Source organism: Bombus vancouverensis, chromosome 12 (genome assembly GCF_051014615.1).
Source record: "Bombus vancouverensis nearcticus chromosome 12, iyBomVanc1_principal, whole genome shotgun sequence".
Lineage (NCBI taxonomy): Eukaryota > Metazoa > Arthropoda > Insecta > Hymenoptera > Apidae > Bombus > Bombus vancouverensis.
The window spans coordinates 3,695,642-3,713,640 of record NC_134922.1 but is presented as its reverse complement, the minus strand read 5'-3'; the positions used below and the strand labels follow the sequence as shown (position 1 = coordinate 3,713,640).

General features: G+C 30.9%; 4 protein-coding genes across 4 annotated transcripts; 2 read left to right on the top strand and 2 right to left on the bottom strand.

The window, feature by feature from the left end:
- Nucleotides 1–62: 62 nt before the first annotated feature.
- On the top strand, nt 63–2,266 carry LOC117164976 (RNA-binding region-containing protein 3). Its single transcript, XM_033348418.2, has 6 exons — nt 63–191; nt 441–920; nt 1,004–1,148; nt 1,229–1,678; nt 1,788–1,938; nt 2,019–2,266. The coding sequence occupies exons 1-6, from the start codon at nt 171–173 to the stop codon at nt 2,176–2,178; spliced, it is 1,407 nt and encodes a 468-aa protein (XP_033204309.1). The 5' UTR covers nt 63–170; the 3' UTR covers nt 2,179–2,266.
- Nucleotides 2,267–2,725: 459 nt separating this feature from the next.
- On the top strand, nt 2,726–9,037 carry LOC117164977 (uncharacterized). Its single transcript, XM_033348421.2, has 5 exons — nt 2,726–3,101; nt 3,553–3,829; nt 3,909–4,192; nt 4,287–4,530; nt 4,646–9,037. The coding sequence occupies exons 1-5, from the start codon at nt 2,913–2,915 to the stop codon at nt 4,705–4,707; spliced, it is 1,056 nt and encodes a 351-aa protein (XP_033204312.1). The 5' UTR covers nt 2,726–2,912; the 3' UTR covers nt 4,708–9,037.
- On the bottom strand, nt 9,010–10,759 carry LOC117164978 (uncharacterized). The gene is made up of 3 exons (XM_033348422.2): nt 10,611–10,759; nt 10,244–10,465; nt 9,010–9,949 (listed from the first exon to the last, which is right to left on the bottom strand). Exons 1-3 carry the CDS (start codon nt 10,755–10,757, stop codon nt 9,476–9,478), a joined length of 843 nt encoding a protein of 280 aa, XP_033204313.1. The 5' UTR covers nt 10,758–10,759; the 3' UTR covers nt 9,010–9,475.
- A 123-nt stretch (nt 10,760–10,882) lies between these two features.
- LOC117164980 (uncharacterized) lies at nt 10,883–17,372 on the bottom strand. The gene is made up of 11 exons (XM_033348424.2): nt 16,972–17,372; nt 16,540–16,609; nt 15,562–15,841; nt 14,003–14,180; nt 13,483–13,709; nt 13,039–13,325; nt 12,107–12,931; nt 11,669–11,776; nt 11,473–11,574; nt 11,074–11,380; nt 10,883–10,992 (listed from the first exon to the last, which is right to left on the bottom strand). Exons 1-11 carry the CDS (start codon nt 17,027–17,029, stop codon nt 10,918–10,920), a joined length of 2,517 nt encoding a protein of 838 aa, XP_033204315.2. The 5' UTR covers nt 17,030–17,372; the 3' UTR covers nt 10,883–10,917.
- Nucleotides 17,373–17,999: the final 627 nt, after the last annotated feature.

Below are 17,999 nucleotides of genomic sequence, written 5' to 3'. Positions count from 1 at the left end.
GCCGCGGCCTTATTAATTAATATATCTTAAGATGTCGCTGGACTTCAGCCTCCAGGTTCATAATTTCCTTTCTGATGATGTGTATAGTCCATACAAGTTCTTTATGTTTACGATCTGCAGTATAATCATAAATATAGTTTGACATTATTTGATAATTTTTTAAATTTAGGATGTCATCTGAAATAGCACATGTAATTTAATATATTTATATGCATATGACTGAGAAATTATAAATAGAAATGAAAATTTTATTAAGTTTATGTTATAAATTATATCATTAATACTTAACCTGTCATAATTTGATATTTACTTAGATTCATTGTATTTTTGGTTTTTATTTTATTTTTTAAATTTTATATGGAATTCAGAAATACGTTTTTAAATATATTAATAAAAATATTTATTCTTATTAAATATATTAACGAAATTATTTATTTTAGGCCTCAGATACACTTAGAATTCTTCATTTGCCACCAGAACTTTCTGATGAACGACGTAATGAATTATTCAAAAAATATGGTGCTACTAAAACCCGAACTTTGAGGTTTTCTAAAAAGTACACTATAACTTTTGCAAAATTCCAATCTCAAGAAATAGCCACACAAGCATTGTTACGTTTACATCAATTAAATGTCAAAGGACAATATTTAACGGTTGAATTTGCTAAAAAGTCTATGTCAATAGAAAAAACAGAAAATAATGTTGATAATAACAAACTTACAAAAGAAGAAAGTAAGAAGGAATCCACAAACAGATCTAACTTTCAAACATTTCTACAGAAACTAAATAGTTGGACTATGAACCAAGTTTTTACTCAGCCACCTCCACCAAATATACAATATAAATATTCAGCACCAACAAAAGGCACTTTAATAAGAATAGCCATACAATTATTAAAAGAACCAGTATTTTATACTCAGGTGAAGAAATTAAAATATAATATAAAAGTATAATTTAATATACTATATTCTTTATTCATTCATCTTATCTTATGTTTACATAGGTTTTACATTTGATGAATAGGATGAATTTACCACCTCCTTTTGAAGAGTTAGAAGCAGAATTTCCAGCACTTAAGGAAGCTTATGATATAGAAAAGTATAATGATATTTTTATAAAAGAAAGTTTATATACTAAAGAAAATGAAGGTAATGAAATTATATTTTCTCTTCTTCTTATGTTCTTTTCTTAAGTTATATATATATATTTAATATATAATATACAATAGATATTTTCAATGAGGAAATAGAAGAAGAGGAATCGGAAATAGAGTCAAATGAGGAAGATAATGCAATACCTATGGAAATTATACCTGTAAAAAGAAAACGTCCACAACATAAAAAACGTTTAAAAATTCCAAAATTTATTAATCCAAATAAACAAATAACATCTTCAAATTCTACACAAAAAGTTGTAAAACCAGCAGATATGTTTGAGCCAGTACAACGTGGTGAAACAAAAAATCTTAAAATTGAACTGAAAATGGTGGATAAACTCTTAGATGCTTCAAATAAAGAGGAAAATACTGATTCAAACAATGCTGCAGATGGTGGCTTTGGGTTAATGTTTCCGCTTTCTAAACCCCTTGATTTTGCTGAAAATAGCGAAAATACTAAGGGTGTTGAGCAAAAAGTAATTACATCTAATCAATTAGCGAACAATAGAATTTCGGCTAATGGTAAGAATTATTATATTCTCAATAAAACATTGTATTCTTCTAAATATAACAAAACAATCAAAGAAAGAACATGTTAAATCTTTTTTTCATTATATTTTGTTCATTATAGATCAAAGATTACTTCCTGTTTTTAAAAATTACCACCCTGGAAAACCATCAAATCGTTTATATATAAAGAATCTTACAAAGCAAGTTGAAGAGAAGGATCTACATTTTATTTACCGAAAATATATAGTACCTGAATTAAAAACAGAATTTGAGTAAGCATTAAATAAGAAGCAATTTGCTTGTTATATAATTTAATAACAATTGTTTCTAATAATAATTTATTTTGTTTTAGATATGATGTGAGACTTATGCAAGAGGGTAGAATGAAGGGTCAAGCATTCATCACATTGCAAAATGTAGAACAAGCACAATTAGCTCTTAATGAAACAAATGGTTTTATTTTAAAAGATAAGCCAATGGTTGTACAGTTCGCTAAAATATCAAAAAGTTAATAAGAATTTTGTTTAATACGTTATATGTATTATATTATTTATAATCAATACTAATTTTAATAAAGACAAATTTTTACACGCCTAGTAATTTTATGTTACGATATTTAATATGTTATATGTATTATATTATTTATAATCAATACTAATTTTAATAAAGACAAATTTTTTATATACCTAGAAATTTTATGTTATGATATTTTGTTTGAAACAAGATAGAACTTATTGTAATGCATACTACATATTTACATTTACGAAAACTTTAATCACATATGTATACTCTTGTAACGTGGATCTTTGGATCGATGCGGCGAAGTGATTAAATTCAGTACTTTCTATACAAAAGAATGAAAAATTTATATGATACATTATTCTTCTATTATTGATAAATTATAATCGCTAATTTTATGATATTCTGATGTATCGCTATCCGTAAATGTGTTATTTAATTTCCATAGAAACTTTTGTGAATATATGAAATAAGACCTCGTTTGAGTTATTTAGTGGCATGTCACAGCCGCGTCAGCGAAGATCGGCGCCCGCCTGGCATTTAGTAATTCGAAGACCTTCCACTAGAGTGCTATGTTTTGAGTTATTCGATCTGTATCGTGTGCGTTAAGCGTTCGGTTCACCGATCACCGTCGAGTTGTAACCGTATGTGTTGTCGCCGTCACTCTATTGCCGTCCCTCATTTCCGTCGTCGGTCTCGCACACGTTGACACGTCCTTTGTATTGCCATGGACGTCAGCTTGCTGCTTCAGCATTCACAATATGCGTTACCTGTGGGTATCGTGCTTGTATGTGCAATTCTCGTTTTCGTCTTTGGTTTCAAGAAAGCCGAACAACCACCTTTTGCACAACTTTCGGTAGGCTCCGACGTGGACCGGAAATTTGCCAACAAGAAACGTAGCAAGATCAAAGAAAAGGTTAGCACGACATAAGTGAACGATTTAAACAATATATCTTTCTTTTTTTTTTTCGAATCAACTTACAATGCAAATCTAACAATCTTTATCGTTTACCGTCCATATGGTTGTCTATTTGTTGCAAGTATTTCTACACGAACACATGGTTGATAATCAGCTGGCATCACCAGTTGAAAACGATTATTCGTTATCGTCTTTCTCAATGCGTAAAATGCAATTTAATTATGTGTATGCTGTTCAGAATCAATATTATTATCCCTTTCTCTACTTTTTTAAAATATTTTATTATTCATTGTATCATAATAGACATTTATGTATCCATTTTCAAAAAATTCATAAACTAGGACAATCTTAATTAATATAATTTTCTTTTTTGTCTGTATACAGATTATAAAAAATGAAAAATTTATGTATTCTAAATTTTCATTGAAACAATTTATGTATATTGCAGAAATCTGTTAATGGCCAAGTTACAACTGAAAAGCCAAGTCCTATTAAAAAATCTGTATCAACAAAAACGGATGCTACAAAGAAAGCTGTGTCTAAACCAGATGATATTGAAGGAAAGCTGAAAGAACGAAAACAAGAAGATAATAAAATTTCTGTAACAAAAAAAGATAAAGATCAAGTTATAGTAAAAGTTGGTAAAGAAAACAAAGTTGAACAAGTAAAAAATAAGAAGAATATAAAGAATTTATTCCAAGAGAAGCCAGTTGACTTCGATGAAGGTAACATTCTATTGAATATTTTTAAATGACTTTTAAAATAATATTCTAGATAAACATTAATTTTATCTTTAAAATATAGGCGACTGGGAACAAGCTTATTCACGAAAAGATAAGAAAAATAAGAAAAAAGAAGAAGAATCTCCTTCAAAGAAGAACAAAAAGAATGCTAAAAAGGCTGATTTAATTAATGAAGAAGTTACAAAACAAAAAGTTTCAGAAAAAACAGAAATTAAAGATAAAGTTATTAAGGAAACAGAAAATAAAGAATTGAAAGAGAAGGAGAAAAAAGATGTGATACTTACACCTATTTCCAACGAGGAAATAAGTAAGGAAAAAGAACAACAAAAGGAAGAACAAACTAAGGTATTCTTTAAATGTTCATTTAAATGTTTATTTTCGTATATATATGCTTAATATTTAATATTATAATAATTAATGCAATTTAATTATATTTAAGAATGAAAAGGTAGAAAAAGAAGAGAAAAAGAGTGGAAAGTCAAAGAAGACTAAGAAAGTCTCTGAAAGTGAAAACACCTCTGTAGTGACCCCACCTACATCAAAAGTAGATAATAAAGTTCAAGAACAAAGAGCAAAAAAGAAGGATGAGAATACAGAAAAAGATTTAGATAATTCAGAAGGAAAAAGTCCTAAAGCTATACAAACACAAGAGAAGACTGGACCAGTGTTTGATGAACTAGGAGGTAATTTTATACACTGTAATAAATCTAATTTTGTAGTTTTGAATATTGTAATAATAATATAAATTCTTGGATCTCAAGAGTAGAAATCTTAAACGTGTTTTTAAACATATTTTAGATGTCTGGACAGAAGCCAAACCTCAAAAGAAAAGTAAAAAAAAGGCTCGTAAAGATAACTGAGGGTGATTAAGTATGATGAAAATTACGTTCCTCGTGAAAAGGAATAGAGTGAGAATCCTGCTTGGTCCAAACGACATGTGTCATTTCGGACTTACCAGGTGTGTTTTAAATGACTTACCAATTAACCACCTGACCAAATTGTTCCTTCCCCTTGTACATAATGCCAATTGGACTAGGTTGTTCGATCAGTTCGATTTTACATGCTACATGACTGTAGGTGCAAAAATCGTTGTATGCAGAAAAAATCTTTGTTAACTATTGATTTTTTCAACATACTAATTATCTGCTTTAACGAAGCTGCTTTGCATTTAACGAAAGAGGCATAAGTCATAGTTTTCACTATAAAATAGTTATTATATATATATTATTCTTTTAAGGATTTTCATATATGTCTATAATGATGCATTAGTATTCCATGAGTTACAGCTACATCTTTTAATATGTATTTTTAAGAGTTTCATTTTAAGTATAAATTGTTAACAAATAGTACTTATGTCCTTTACGTTTTGTCAACAAGTCCTATGAACAATATTTTTGCTAGGTTATTTTGCAACATGTTTGCATCCACGTTAGTAATATTTTAAATATTAATTTTATGCATTATAAGTAATTCAAATGTTATAGATGCGAACGGTTGAAAGCCAAAACTTAGAAAGTATGAGATATATTTCAAAACAATAATAAAGTGCAGGACAATCTCTTATGGAGAAAAGTTTGCATTACTGATGTACATGTCATTTTCAATGTACTGAGAGAAATATTTTCTTATACTTGATAGCGGGTAATTTATTCCATCATATAGATCCAAAATTATATACTTTGTAATAATAAACTGTATGTAATATTTTATCATAAAAAGTACATCAGTAACGAATTTTAAGGATTGATATGTATTTATAAGCATATGCGAACCTGTGACAAAATTTGTGCCAAGTTATGAAGAGAAGTAAAACGAGGTACAATGAAAGTCAATATACAATTACATATGATTAATTTATTAATTAAAATAGATTGTTTTAATTGAGATAACTGAATTTTATTCATTATTTATTTGTACAATATATAATTATATATATTTTTGTTTTCGGATTTTAGTGTTTATATAATACCAGTAGGCATGTATAATACTTAAAAATATAAAAAATATTTAATTCATACCTAAAATACTTTTACCAATTATATTATGTGATTTAATAAGAATAAAATTGTGTTCTGACTTTCAAAGTGTCTCGTTATTAAATATATTTAATAGAAAAGAAGGTACTGCAAATATTATCTTTTCATGTATAAGAATAATTCTACTGAACAAAAATCTGAAGGAAGTCTTATTAACGAGTATGATCAAACGTGGATCAAATAATCAAAGTTATTATGTTGTCTTTTAATTTTTTACGAACAATCTAATCCAGCCGTTCACATTTTATGCCATGTATAAAATATAGTGAGTATATTGATTATACATTAAAGGTTTTCTCCGAATAGTCTTTTTAACTAATGTAATTTAATCGTTAATATCTACGTTATATATAGTAATATCGCATATGGAAATGCAAGAGTTAAACTCTATAAGAGAAGTAATGTCTTGAAAGAAGAATTAAATATTAAGAATATCTTTAAAGAAAACATTAAAATTGAGTACTATATTCAGAGTTTTTTGGCTTCTATTTTCTGAAAAAATGAAAAGACAAAAATTTGAAATCGAAAAATGATGTTAGTTGCAATCGCGTTATCGCGATTAAATGCGTAATAATTAATATAGGAGTTGCATTGTAACGTCATTTGCTCGAAACAATTTACTAATTAGTGTTGTATGTTAATATGTAAAGATAAAGAAAGAATATTTAGGGTGTATGGCGAATGAAATATTGTGATAAGTATACTGTATACCTGAGCGTTACATGAACGTTGTAAAATAGTACTATTAAATAATATTATCATTTATAGCTTTTACTTATAAAAAGAAAATGAAAAAATATTCGTTTAAATAGCTCTCCATATTTTGTACTTTTACCCTTAATATATTTTCACAAAATATTCATTCTACCTGTATGTTTTGAGATATACATACAAGGTATTAAAGATTTTAGTATTTCACATATTTTAAAAAATTCTTTGTTATAAAATATTGATACTTTGAAGAAAGGTTTCTTTATTTAAATACAATTTTTTCGAACGAGCTTCAATTCTATATACATATAGTGTGGAACCACGGATCGTTATTATTATGTAAAATCCAATGAAATATAGTCGCTTGTATCGAGTGACCCCATCGAGTGCCAAAAGTATATGTTATACTTTACTATGGGCAACTGTTGTATAATAATTTTTGGCAATGAAAAGACTTTAATATTCATCTTTCGATTATTTATAAATATATCGTCTCTACATTTCTAATTTTATGTAGCAAGCACTCTGCATTTTTATAATTTTACTTTCCTATACGTAATTATTCAAACGAATTGTTGGAAGTACCTATTCAACTATAATTGAAGTAATAAAAAGGAAACATACGGAATGTAAAGATTTTTCTACAGGCGTTATGATCAGTGTTGAAATAACGATTTTTCTTACTAGTACGAGTTGTTACATTTCGTTGTTTAAGGTATAAACGGCACTAAAGAAAAGTAAAAAATGTAGTCTTTATTTTGTTTCTATTGCAACTATAAATGCAAACATCGCTTAAATAATTCATGTTGCGTGTATACTATCCATATTCAGTGTTACAGCTGTATTAAACTTATATATTTAAGTGGACAATTGATTGAGTAAAGCTAAATGTAATTAATTATAGTTTTATATTATGAACGAAGGATAGTTTTATATTATGAACGATTATGTAATGTTATTGTTCAACGCTGGTCGTAAGAAATGTTTATATTTACCAAATAATCATTGGTGTACTTAAGTTCAACGATTGGGACAATTTGAGTAGTTACTGAATCATGCGGTCTAGGTATTTAATATCATCATATTTTTGTATGTAATATTCTTCGGGTTACTAACTCGCGTGACGACACAATGACAAAGAGGCGAAGTTAATTCAGTTAATCAGCCTGGAAATTAAGGGAGTTTTTAAAATCATGTTGATAGAAGGATATCATATTTTGAATAATATTTATATGCACTTTACTCGTCTATCGAGTAATTAAATATCGATGTAAAAATCACTATAAAACTGTTGCTATCGCAAGATCCTAATAAAAAAAAAAGAATTACACAAAAATTAAATACTAATGATATAAGGAAGTCTTTCCAACAAAACTAAATTTAATTGTACTGATTATGATTAAAAAAATATTATCGCTATTGTATATATGTATAATATATTAATCAGCAATGTTCTTTCTAATTAAATATATACGTATGTGCAATTATATTGTATACTGAAGTGGTAGTAGCTTGAAAAACTAGTGATTGAATAACGTGGTCTATACAAGTATGATTGTAGAGATATTTCAAAAGTGTCGATCAGTGTCCAACGAAATTAACTATATTTTTAAACATACATACATGTACTTTGATTGTAGCTTAATGAGACTACTGTAGTTACATATAGTGATTATAACGTGACGTCGATATTTTGCTTGAGCGTAGTTCAAAGTAACTGAAATATTTTTTTCTAAAGAAAGTCTTTCTCCTCATATAAATAAATGTACGATACGAAGTTAAGTTTAGTGGCCTAACGCTTGCAATATTATTAATCTGGTAGTGATGCACCTGGACTCTGATCATAATAGAAATATCGAATATAGAATAAAGGAAACCAAGTGTAGACTAGATAAAAGGATATTATTCCGTGAAACAGAAATGTCATGGTTATTCACGATGTATTTTATTCACCAAAAGTGTTAACGTAGTTACTGATATTACGATATCTATATAAATATATTTGTGTAAAATGCGTGTATTTCAGTCAGTTCAAATATTATATATAGCGTACGATTTAATGTTGAAATCGATATAAATGGAATTTTCTTTCAAAATTGATGGAAAAAACATAATTCAAGAGAAATATTCTGTTTCCAAGGGCTGCATATTCTTATTTGAATTATGATATCATTATAAATTCTGAAAGTTTATATAAGTCCTTGCAATATAAATATTTCGTAGCTGTAAGTTTAAAGTACATGATCAAAGCTACTACAAAAAAAAAAAAAAATCGCGCAATCGGTACAAATGCGAAAATAGAATATTTCTCGTTCCGTACTTACATTTTTGATTGTGACATTTTTTAGATAGAAGTATAAGCGAAAAAAATAATGCATTACAAAATAAAGAAGAGGTAAAAAGAGGTAAATGAAATGAGGAATAAAAATTATATTTTTCAACATTCAGTTGCAACCATTCACTGCGCCCGCCCACTAATTATCGTTACAATGAATGTTTTGTACATATTTAATTGTCATTACAGTTTTTAAATATTGTATAAGTAAGGCTAGTTTATTCCAACTTTCAAGGGACCACAGAATATAGACAAATAATAAAACGTACAGAACCTCGTTTCTCATTTTACTTTTTCATCAACTGTTCCTTCATTATTCTCTTTTAGTTTCTACTTTCTACATGAAATTATTTACATTATATAAACTTATACAGTATCTATACTTTTTTTTTTTACTAATTAATCTACTCATCGTTGGGAACACAAACAATATCGTTAGAATACACACGTTTTACATTTATAATTATCATATTTCACTTTCATTATTGAAAACAATCATTTACTTAAATTCGTTTTTCTAGTTTCCCTAAATGTTACTTTCTACGCTTATTTTCGAAATCCTTTTTTAGGGTATTTGCTGCATTTCCTTTTGAATGGTTTAACAGGCTTCGAATCGCCCTCGTTCTCGATCTTGACTTTATTGCTCTTTCTTCCCAAATCAGCAGATTTCATTCCTTTGTGTCTAATTAACAATTTACTATTCTTTCTGGACGATCTGTTTTTATTCTTAATTCTTTTCTTCCTCTTGTGTTTCTTTTTACGATCCATATTAGCTATTATCGCTTCTGTGTCGGCGGACACTTTCACTTTCGGCTGCTGAATCGTAACAGTTACCCTCACAAATAAATCGTACAGAACATCGCCACAAAATTCACCAAAGCAATATTCTTCTCCACACTCAGCACACGTTTTTACGCTACTTTCGATCATACCGGCACGGTTTTTACTGCGTCTAATGGGGCTTATAATTGATCGTCGTTCTTTAGCAATTGTTTTTGCTTCTAGTTTTCCCATTTCTACCTGAGAAAGAGAACGTAATACAATATAAAATAACTATACGACCTAAAGATACTACTTAATTTTAAAAATATGGTTCCCAAAACGCTACACATAAATAATAATATTCACAGATTAAAGCTATTAATGTAGGGCAATCTACGAATCATCAAATATTCAAGTTGGCTCTGATAGTTCGAAATGTTTCAAACAAAAGTTTATTGGTATAAAATGAGGGATCTACAGATGTAAAAAAATGTTTCAAAAGTTAATTTGATTGGTGTGTGCGGGATTACGAGGCCTAAATAAAATAAATACCAATCTAGAAAACATTTCTTCGTCTTGTCGATACTTTGGTCTGATCGGCGTTAACATTCTCCAATCAATAGCAACCTGTTGTAACTCGTGAAGATTCAAAGCTCTCATGTCTGGAGGTATCGGATTTCCATAATTCCATTCCTTTCCAAATGCTTTCAGTTCTCTTCTGGTTGGTTTCCAGGAAAATTCTTTATCGCGCACTTTTGCATCATCTTTTTTTACCTATTACCATAATTATTCCATAATTATCAGGGAATAGAATTTTCAGATTTTGATAGTGAATTTTTTGTCATTTTATTACACCGTCAAAGGATCTTAATCGTACGCAATCGTAGAGGGACAGTTAAATTATTCGTATTGCTCCAACCTTTTCCGGTTTAATTTTAAATTCAGGGCAATTTTCGAGCAGTCGCCGGAATTCTTCTTGAGAATTACAGGTTGCTTTACTTAGATCAGGTAATAAATTTGCATCCTTCTTATCTTCTTTTAGAAGATCGTCCAATTGGAAGGCCATTATTTATATCTGCAATCCAAGAAAAATATTCAGATCTCATTTTCCGATACGTAAATCATTATTCCTTCCTTATTTTATGCTGTCTGTACAAATTCGTTTTCTACAAATATAAAACGAAAGAAACGAAAATGTGAACAAAAACGCGATTGTTTGGTTTTTGTTAAAAGATCTCTGATGCAACGGGAGAGATTAGGCATCTCTCGGAATCCCATTCGATCTGTTTCATTAAAAGACCCTGCAAGATAGATTTACATATATCAATTTATGGAACACTAATATACTTAAAAGCGTCTCTATATCGTTATACGACACGTACGTTTTTCAAAGTAGATAATTTAGATAGAATTTCTTGTCCGCACCAAATATTAGAATTGTCATTTCGTGATCCTTTATTGTCAGTATTATTAATATGAACATTGTTCAATCGAGTTTTATCACTTTGCTCGTTCCTATTCTCTTCGATAGTGATTCTCCCATTCTTGTCAGTTCTCAATGGTATGATAGAGTTCAAACTATCCATTGAGAGATCTGCGTCATAGTTGTCAACTTTTAATTTTGATCTATTTAATGTTCGAATTTTCGATTTAATATTCATAAACTTTCTTCTGTCAGGAGATGGCGATCTATCAAAAAACACAGTTGATTATCTGTTATAATATTTCTAATATAATATTTTTAATGCACGAATCGAAATATTAATAAGAATTACGTGTACCTAGAACGTTCATCGCTGGATTCAACTTGACGTCTCCTCAATCGCAATCGTCGTTGATAATGAGGATCTTTTTCGCTTTGCGTGCGATATCGAGTTCCAGGTCTAAGAAATTAACGATATTTAAACATCTTTCGTACTGCGATGAGATAAACTTTAATTAAATATTAATCTATGTTTAAACATTATTAAAAATTACCTATTAGCATTCCACTGTGGTCTAGATTCGATAGCTCTTCTAGGTTGAGGTTTCGACCGACGAAAAGTTTTTACGATAATGTCTTCCGCCAATCCAACGTTAGCAGACCTTTTAAATTAACGAAACATTGCGCATAACATTCAATACCATGCAAATGTTAGTTAGAAAATAAAATATTTGCATATTTATAAACACCCAAATATAGCGAAAGCAAGCATAACTTGTGTAATAATAAATAATGTATATACATGCAAATAAATATACAAAAAAGATAGTAATATAAAATAAAAATAATTGTGTAATAAAGTGTGTAAAAAATAGAATTTCGAGAAACGAAATGAAATCATAATTACCGCTTCTATTTGCAAGACAGAAGAATAATATCCTCTACGACTCTTCAAGTTTTGAAGTGATTCAATGCATCATATTACGACTCACTTTTCAATGTCCCTCTTAATAGCATTCGTTGCATCCTTGCGGTCCTTCATAGAAGTATCCTTAGTGGTCAAGTCCTGCACTTTCTCCGGAAAATCCTGAACATTTTTCTCTATATCTGTTTGCGTACCGAAATCTCGGCCATTTATAGCTCTGTACTTGCTTGGCGTGAGTAATCTATTCTCTACGATCATCGATGATATCCTGGAGGAATTTGGGGTAAAGTTCGAACTGCCTATATTCTGTATGAAGGTATTCAAGCCTACAGATAAATTACTGTTCGAATTATTTTCTAATCTTCTTGGTGTTGGAGTCAACACCAAGTTGACCAATTGTAGATTTGCCTTGCTGAGTAGTTCCGAATCTTCGAGTCGACCACTTAGCACAATGGCTACGTCTTTGCTAACAGGAACTTGGACTGGTTTTATGTCATCCATATTTTGTTCTGATTTGTTCATCGTATTATTGTCATCGGTATTGTCATTGTGTGTTTTGTTACTATTGTTATCAACATTACTATATTCTCCTGTATTTGATGTTTCTTTCTCGACAGTTTTGTTTTCAACGTCGTCATTATTAGAAGGTAGATTCTGTTGACTTCCTGCACTCGCGCAATTTTGACCGACCTGGTTTTCATTCGAAATATTGGATTCACAGTTTTTAAGAGATGCAATGGGATTCTCTTCGCTATTTTTTTCGCACTTTCGCCGAAATTTCTTTTGTTCCTTTGCTAAACGCTCTGCTGCTTCTAACACTTCACGCATCGCCTCGGCTTGTCTTAATTTAGCCGCTTCTCGGTCTTTTAATTTTCTTTGTTCTTCCTCAAATCTAGGATAAAGATGATTTCGTATAGACTTATTGAACTAATTATACGTGTGTTTACTTGGTAGAGACACGTATAATCCGTTGTAAAAATAAACTCAATATATTTATACCTTTCCTTCTCTTTTTCCCTTTCTCGTTTGATTCGTTCTTCCTCTAATCGTTCCTCCCTCAGACGTCGCTCCTTCTCTTCTTTCCTTTGTCGATCCTTTTCTTCAAGTTGTTTTTTAATCGCGCTCTGAAGTTCTAGAGCTTTTTGTCTTCTTACTTCTCGTTCTTGAAGAATTTGTGCATCAACAGGAATATTTTGACCACGAAGATAAGTCTTGTTATCGGATCCGATCGAGCCCACCGTTGAGCTGTCTGAACTACTCGCACTCTCGTGATTAATAACCAAAACCTTGATAAATATTAATATAAAGTTACAAATTCTGATCATAGAAGATAATAGTTAACATGATATATATCAATAGAAGATACGATATTTGTTCTATTGATTTAAATTAGTATTAAATAGTTATCGAAATCGAGTTACAAGGTATTTCTGATAGTCATACTTGGCTCGAATGTCCCAATCTTGACAACCAAGACGGTGGTGGTGGATCTCCTCGTGTAGTCTCCTGACCCCAGACACTGCCCCATCTTGGCCTGTTAAGTTCGCCTATTCTACCATCAGATAATCTCCTCGATGGTGGTAATGAATTTTCAGGTGTTGTGTGATAAGGATTCTGCCACGTCCTTTCGGTCATGTCCGCTCCTAGTGGTTTGCAACTGGGCAACAGCGCTAGAGAATCAAACAGGAAATTACCTGTTATTTAAAAGCAAATATTTTATCGGCAAATGTGAATGCTTCTTTTTTAAAAAATCGAACATAACACTTCCACATACATATGTAAGAAACTGTAATAACTAATAATAAAAAATAAATAGCTTAAGGTAAGGACAAGATGATTCCAAAAATCGAATTCGTAGAAGACATACTCTAGCGTGTCATGAACTTATGCAATACGATCTGGTACTTACTGTATGATACAATATGTTAAGCTTCTTACTCCAAAATCTACCATACGAACTTACTTCCTTTCGCTGACACGGGTACGTCTACAGAGTCGCTGGCATAACCGGAAGTTTCCCCTTCGCGTTCTTCACCTTGCGAGCCGTAATGATTGTTTTTTGAATTCTCGTAACGATCGTAAAGTCGACGTTTCTCGGAATGGTAGTGTAAGCCTTCTGTAGCGAAGTCTCGTTGTTGGCCCTAAAATACGAAGCAATGAATTTGTTCTATAAAGGTAAAGATAAAATGGTTCGCGTGACGAGAGAGCAATTCCCTACTTTTTCATCAATCTGAATATCGTGTTCCCTTTAACGCGCATATACGTATACATATACTCATAGTTGGATATGATTACTGTACCAGTACGAGACAGGGACGACAAACGGTGATAGGGTTCTGTATCGACTTTTGAGATTTGTAGGGCCTGTTTGCTATCTTGACATAGGTTTAAGCTTAAGTGAATACGATTGCTTTGCCTTTATCGCGTTTCGTTATTTTAACGAGAACAGTTTTTATAAATGCTTTGCAGGAAAAGAATTATTTTCTATTTTAAAAGTACAGCTATATTTCCTTAAGTACTCATGTTATTTATTACGTTATTGATTGCGTTGAAGATATTTAAATTGATTTTATATAAGTATCTGTGCAAAGGCAAATCAATTTTTTAAATACTGCTATATTGTTATTTTATATGAATTTTGAAAATATGTAACTATCTTAAATTGTATATACATATAACTCGTTATGTAGCATTGTAATTTTCTTCTAGCTGAAACTACAATAATATACATCAAATATATGTAATTGCTTCAACTTTACACATACAGTGACTTCCAAAAGTGTCGCAACACCTTTTAGACTGAATTTGGTCGTTTGGTCCAGTTTTAAAAAAGTTACTCAGTCTTAAATAGTGTTGCACCAGGTTTGGTAGTTATTGCATGTCCTATGTACATTCGATATGAAAATTGGAGTATGTACAAAGTATGTAATTTTGGTAAGAAACTTGGTCATATACGGGCAAGGAGTAGTCAAGAGGTGAGTGAACTTTGCTTGGAAGATAAGAATCGATTTGCCAGACTGCCTTACTTTTGCTTTCCCCTCACGAGTAACACACAATCACGTATAACTTTCAACACAGTCTCGAAGCGGCAATTAAAAACACGTGCTCATTTGTTATTCCGTTATCGTATAGAACGGCATTTAGAACAAATTTTACGTAATGAATATTCAAAAATAATCAATTATACACAATACGTAAGCGCGCATATGTAGCGTAAAAAGTAGGACAATGTTACGAATATTCAAGCATAAAAAGAAATTACGGTCATCTTAAATTCTGCATCTACATATTTTGTTGTTCGCTTACCTTCCCTATATATTTATATATTTATCGTTTTACAATATCTTTTATTTAATAAAAATCATATGTCTAATAAATAATGTATACCGTTACAATTTGTAATTTATAATTTATAATCGTTATTCCTGGTCAAAATCATTGAAAGTATTCGAATATTTTTGTGAGCCCCTGTATGTTGATATATGTTTCAGTCTCTATGTTAAGCGTATTGCACGGACGAACCTGACAATGATATTGTTGCTGATCCTTGTTATAAATCGGTGGCAAGCTCGGACTTCTGTGTCTAATCTGCGAAACTTCCGACTGCTCGTGCAGATTTATCAAGCTACCACCATTGCAATCCAGACATTTTACGCTCGTGCCGCCGTTTCCGGAACTCTCTGTCACCAGACTCTTCAGGCTGACGGTACTTCCGTAATGTCCAGCAGCACGAAAAGGTTTCGAGGGCGATTGCTTGTCTTTCGTTACCGTCAAGGACATTCTTGCGCCATTCGGATAGGTGCTGCGTTACAGGTTTTATTAATACATCGTACAATAGTAATAGAAACACCTTGATTTACAATCGGATCGATGCGAGCCTGTCTGGCTAACATTGAACACGTTTATTTAATATCGCTAATTTAATGAATTAGGTACGAGTACATTGACCTTATTCGATTGTTGATGAGTTTTTGAATAATTTAACAAAATTCTGAAGCTTTTATATAGAATTTAAGTTCATAATGCTTACTATATTAACGTATTAACCTAGAAAGACGAGTTAACTCGTCACTCGGATTGCCAATCTCTTGGATACAATAATATCTTTATTTAAACTTTCAATGTTGCAAAAACCAGAAATCCAGCTGAAACTGATTTAGCTTTGGTAACATCTAATTGTATAATTATGAAAGTTTCTGGTTATAGGATAATCCGTTTAACTAATGAAATATCCTTGATCTACTCCTCCAGTATCTAAATATTATTTTAAGCTATATACGAAAACACGAGCAATTGAAAAATAATTATACGTAATGTCTATTTGATTACTTAAACATCATCTTCTTAATAGTTTCTTACACGACTTACTCTGTACTTAGAATAAATTCAATTAAAAAATATATTTATTAAATAGCCTTGGTGTTTTTGAATGAAAATTTTAAAACAACAAAATTTATCGTGACTTTTCCATTTATTGTATTTTTGGTATTCGATACTTACCGGATATTGGTGCGGATATTGATGTTATTTTTCAGAAGACCCCAACTTCCGCCAAGACGTGCCATTTCTTCTACAGTATCCGTATAAAGTATTAATTTGCCGCGCAATATTATCATATTTTCATGCTAATATCTCTCTGATATTTAATTCAGTTTGTATATAAATGTACATTATTTTGTATTCTCTACCGGCTACTTGTATTAAGATTTCATATGATTTGATGTAATTTACATTTCCATCTAAATTTACTACGATTCCGATACGGTACACAGCACGCGATATGCTATTTTTGTATCAAATATATTATTGCAACTTCAGTTTTCATATTTTTCAATATCTACGATCATTCCGAGCAAATTTCAAGGATGCTACATTTTTTTTCAAGATTATCGAGTATAGGATCATTCGTATGATTGGAATTTCGAGACCTACCTCTCTCTCTCGCCCATTGGATCCTTTTTTGTTCCACTAATGACGTTCTCCCGATCATTGTTGGCGCGCGACACGTTTCGCGCGAAATGAGATTTGCACGTTCAGTAATGAGGATACGGTCAAATACGTAGGGAAAAAATAAAACAGAACCTACATCAATCAGTCCTTATTTAATGCTAACGCACGGCAGTTTTACCTATTTAGCCGTTTTCGATCTCCGGGCGATGAACCATCCAATGTTTCGGTGCGCGACGACTTCCGGCGCGAATTTGAAACCCTTAGATGTCAAAAGACATTGCCCGAGTTCATCACAGGTCGTGTCAATATTTGAGACTGCGGTAGGCCTGCAAGACTGTACAAGGTTCACCTGACAAGTACACACACGTGTGGCTTATGTTAAATGCGAAAGGAACGCGCGGTCGCGATTCGATCACGCGGTACGTTTCTATGGGAACAATCGTGAATCAACCACGGAACCTCTTGCACTATTGTCAGGGTCGATAATATTGACCAGACAGGCAAGATAAGGGATAATGACCTCCAACCGTCTATTTGACGGTCAGAGATCACATCTTCGACAGTGGCATATGAACGTATGTAGGTACATCGTTGAAGAGATAAAACTGCTATAATGAATAACAACTTAAATAGCTGTACCAATGTAAAGTAAAAGATGCAATGTTTCATAGCTTTCTGCACAACTTACGAATATCAGTGACATTTCAATTTAAAATTCTATGTATCTTATTTGTTATATCAAATTTTCGTAAATGTTATCTTGTATTGAAATAGAAATAAAGATCACACGTATATTTATGTAACGAAGAAGATTTATTTTACATAAGTTTATGTAGAGCAAACAAAATCTCGTCGTTATTAATATAACAAGTACATATTTATTTAGCTAGTCAACCAATTCCATATTTCTAATTTAGTTTCTCTTAGATTGGTGTACTAAATAGGTGTAATTTAAAATTATATAATTTATTTGCAATATATACGTATTGTGCTAATACAGTTTATGTATA

Coding starts and splice junctions, on each gene's coding strand:
- LOC117164977 (XM_033348421.2), top strand. CDS start 2,913: ATGGACGTCAGCTTGCTGCTTCAGCATTCACAATATGCGTTACCTGTG. Junction 3,830..3,908: donor GCCAGTTGACTTCGATGAAG/GTAACATTCTAT, acceptor TTTAAAATATAG/GCGACTGGGAACAAGCTTAT. Junction 4,193..4,286: donor AAAAGGAAGAACAAACTAAG/GTATTCTTTAAA, acceptor ATTATATTTAAG/AATGAAAAGGTAGAAAAAGA.
- LOC117164978 (XM_033348422.2), bottom strand. CDS start 10,757: ATGGCCTTCCAATTGGACGATCTTCTAAAAGAAGATAAGAAGGATGCA. Junction 10,466..10,610: donor TTAAAATTAAACCGGAAAAG/GTTGGAGCAATA, acceptor TTATGGTAATAG/GTAAAAAAAGATGATGCAAA. Junction 9,950..10,243: donor AAGAAATGTTTTCTAGATTG/GTATTTATTTTA, acceptor TCTCTTTCTCAG/GTAGAAATGGGAAAACTAGA.
- LOC117164976 (XM_033348418.2), top strand. CDS start 171: ATGTCATCTGAAATAGCACAT. Junction 1,149..1,228: donor ATATACTAAAGAAAATGAAG/GTAATGAAATTA, acceptor AATATACAATAG/ATATTTTCAATGAGGAAATA. Junction 1,939..2,018: donor GAATTAAAAACAGAATTTGA/GTAAGCATTAAA, acceptor ATTTTGTTTTAG/ATATGATGTGAGACTTATGC.
- LOC117164980 (XM_033348424.2), bottom strand. CDS start 17,029: ATGATCGGGAGAACGTCATTAGTGGAACAAAAAAGGATCCAATGGGCG. Junction 13,326..13,482: donor GATTGGGACATTCGAGCCAA/GTATGACTATCA, acceptor ATATTTATCAAG/GTTTTGGTTATTAATCACGA. Junction 12,932..13,038: donor AGGGAAAAAGAGAAGGAAAG/GTATAAATATAT, acceptor TCTTTATCCTAG/ATTTGAGGAAGAACAAAGAA.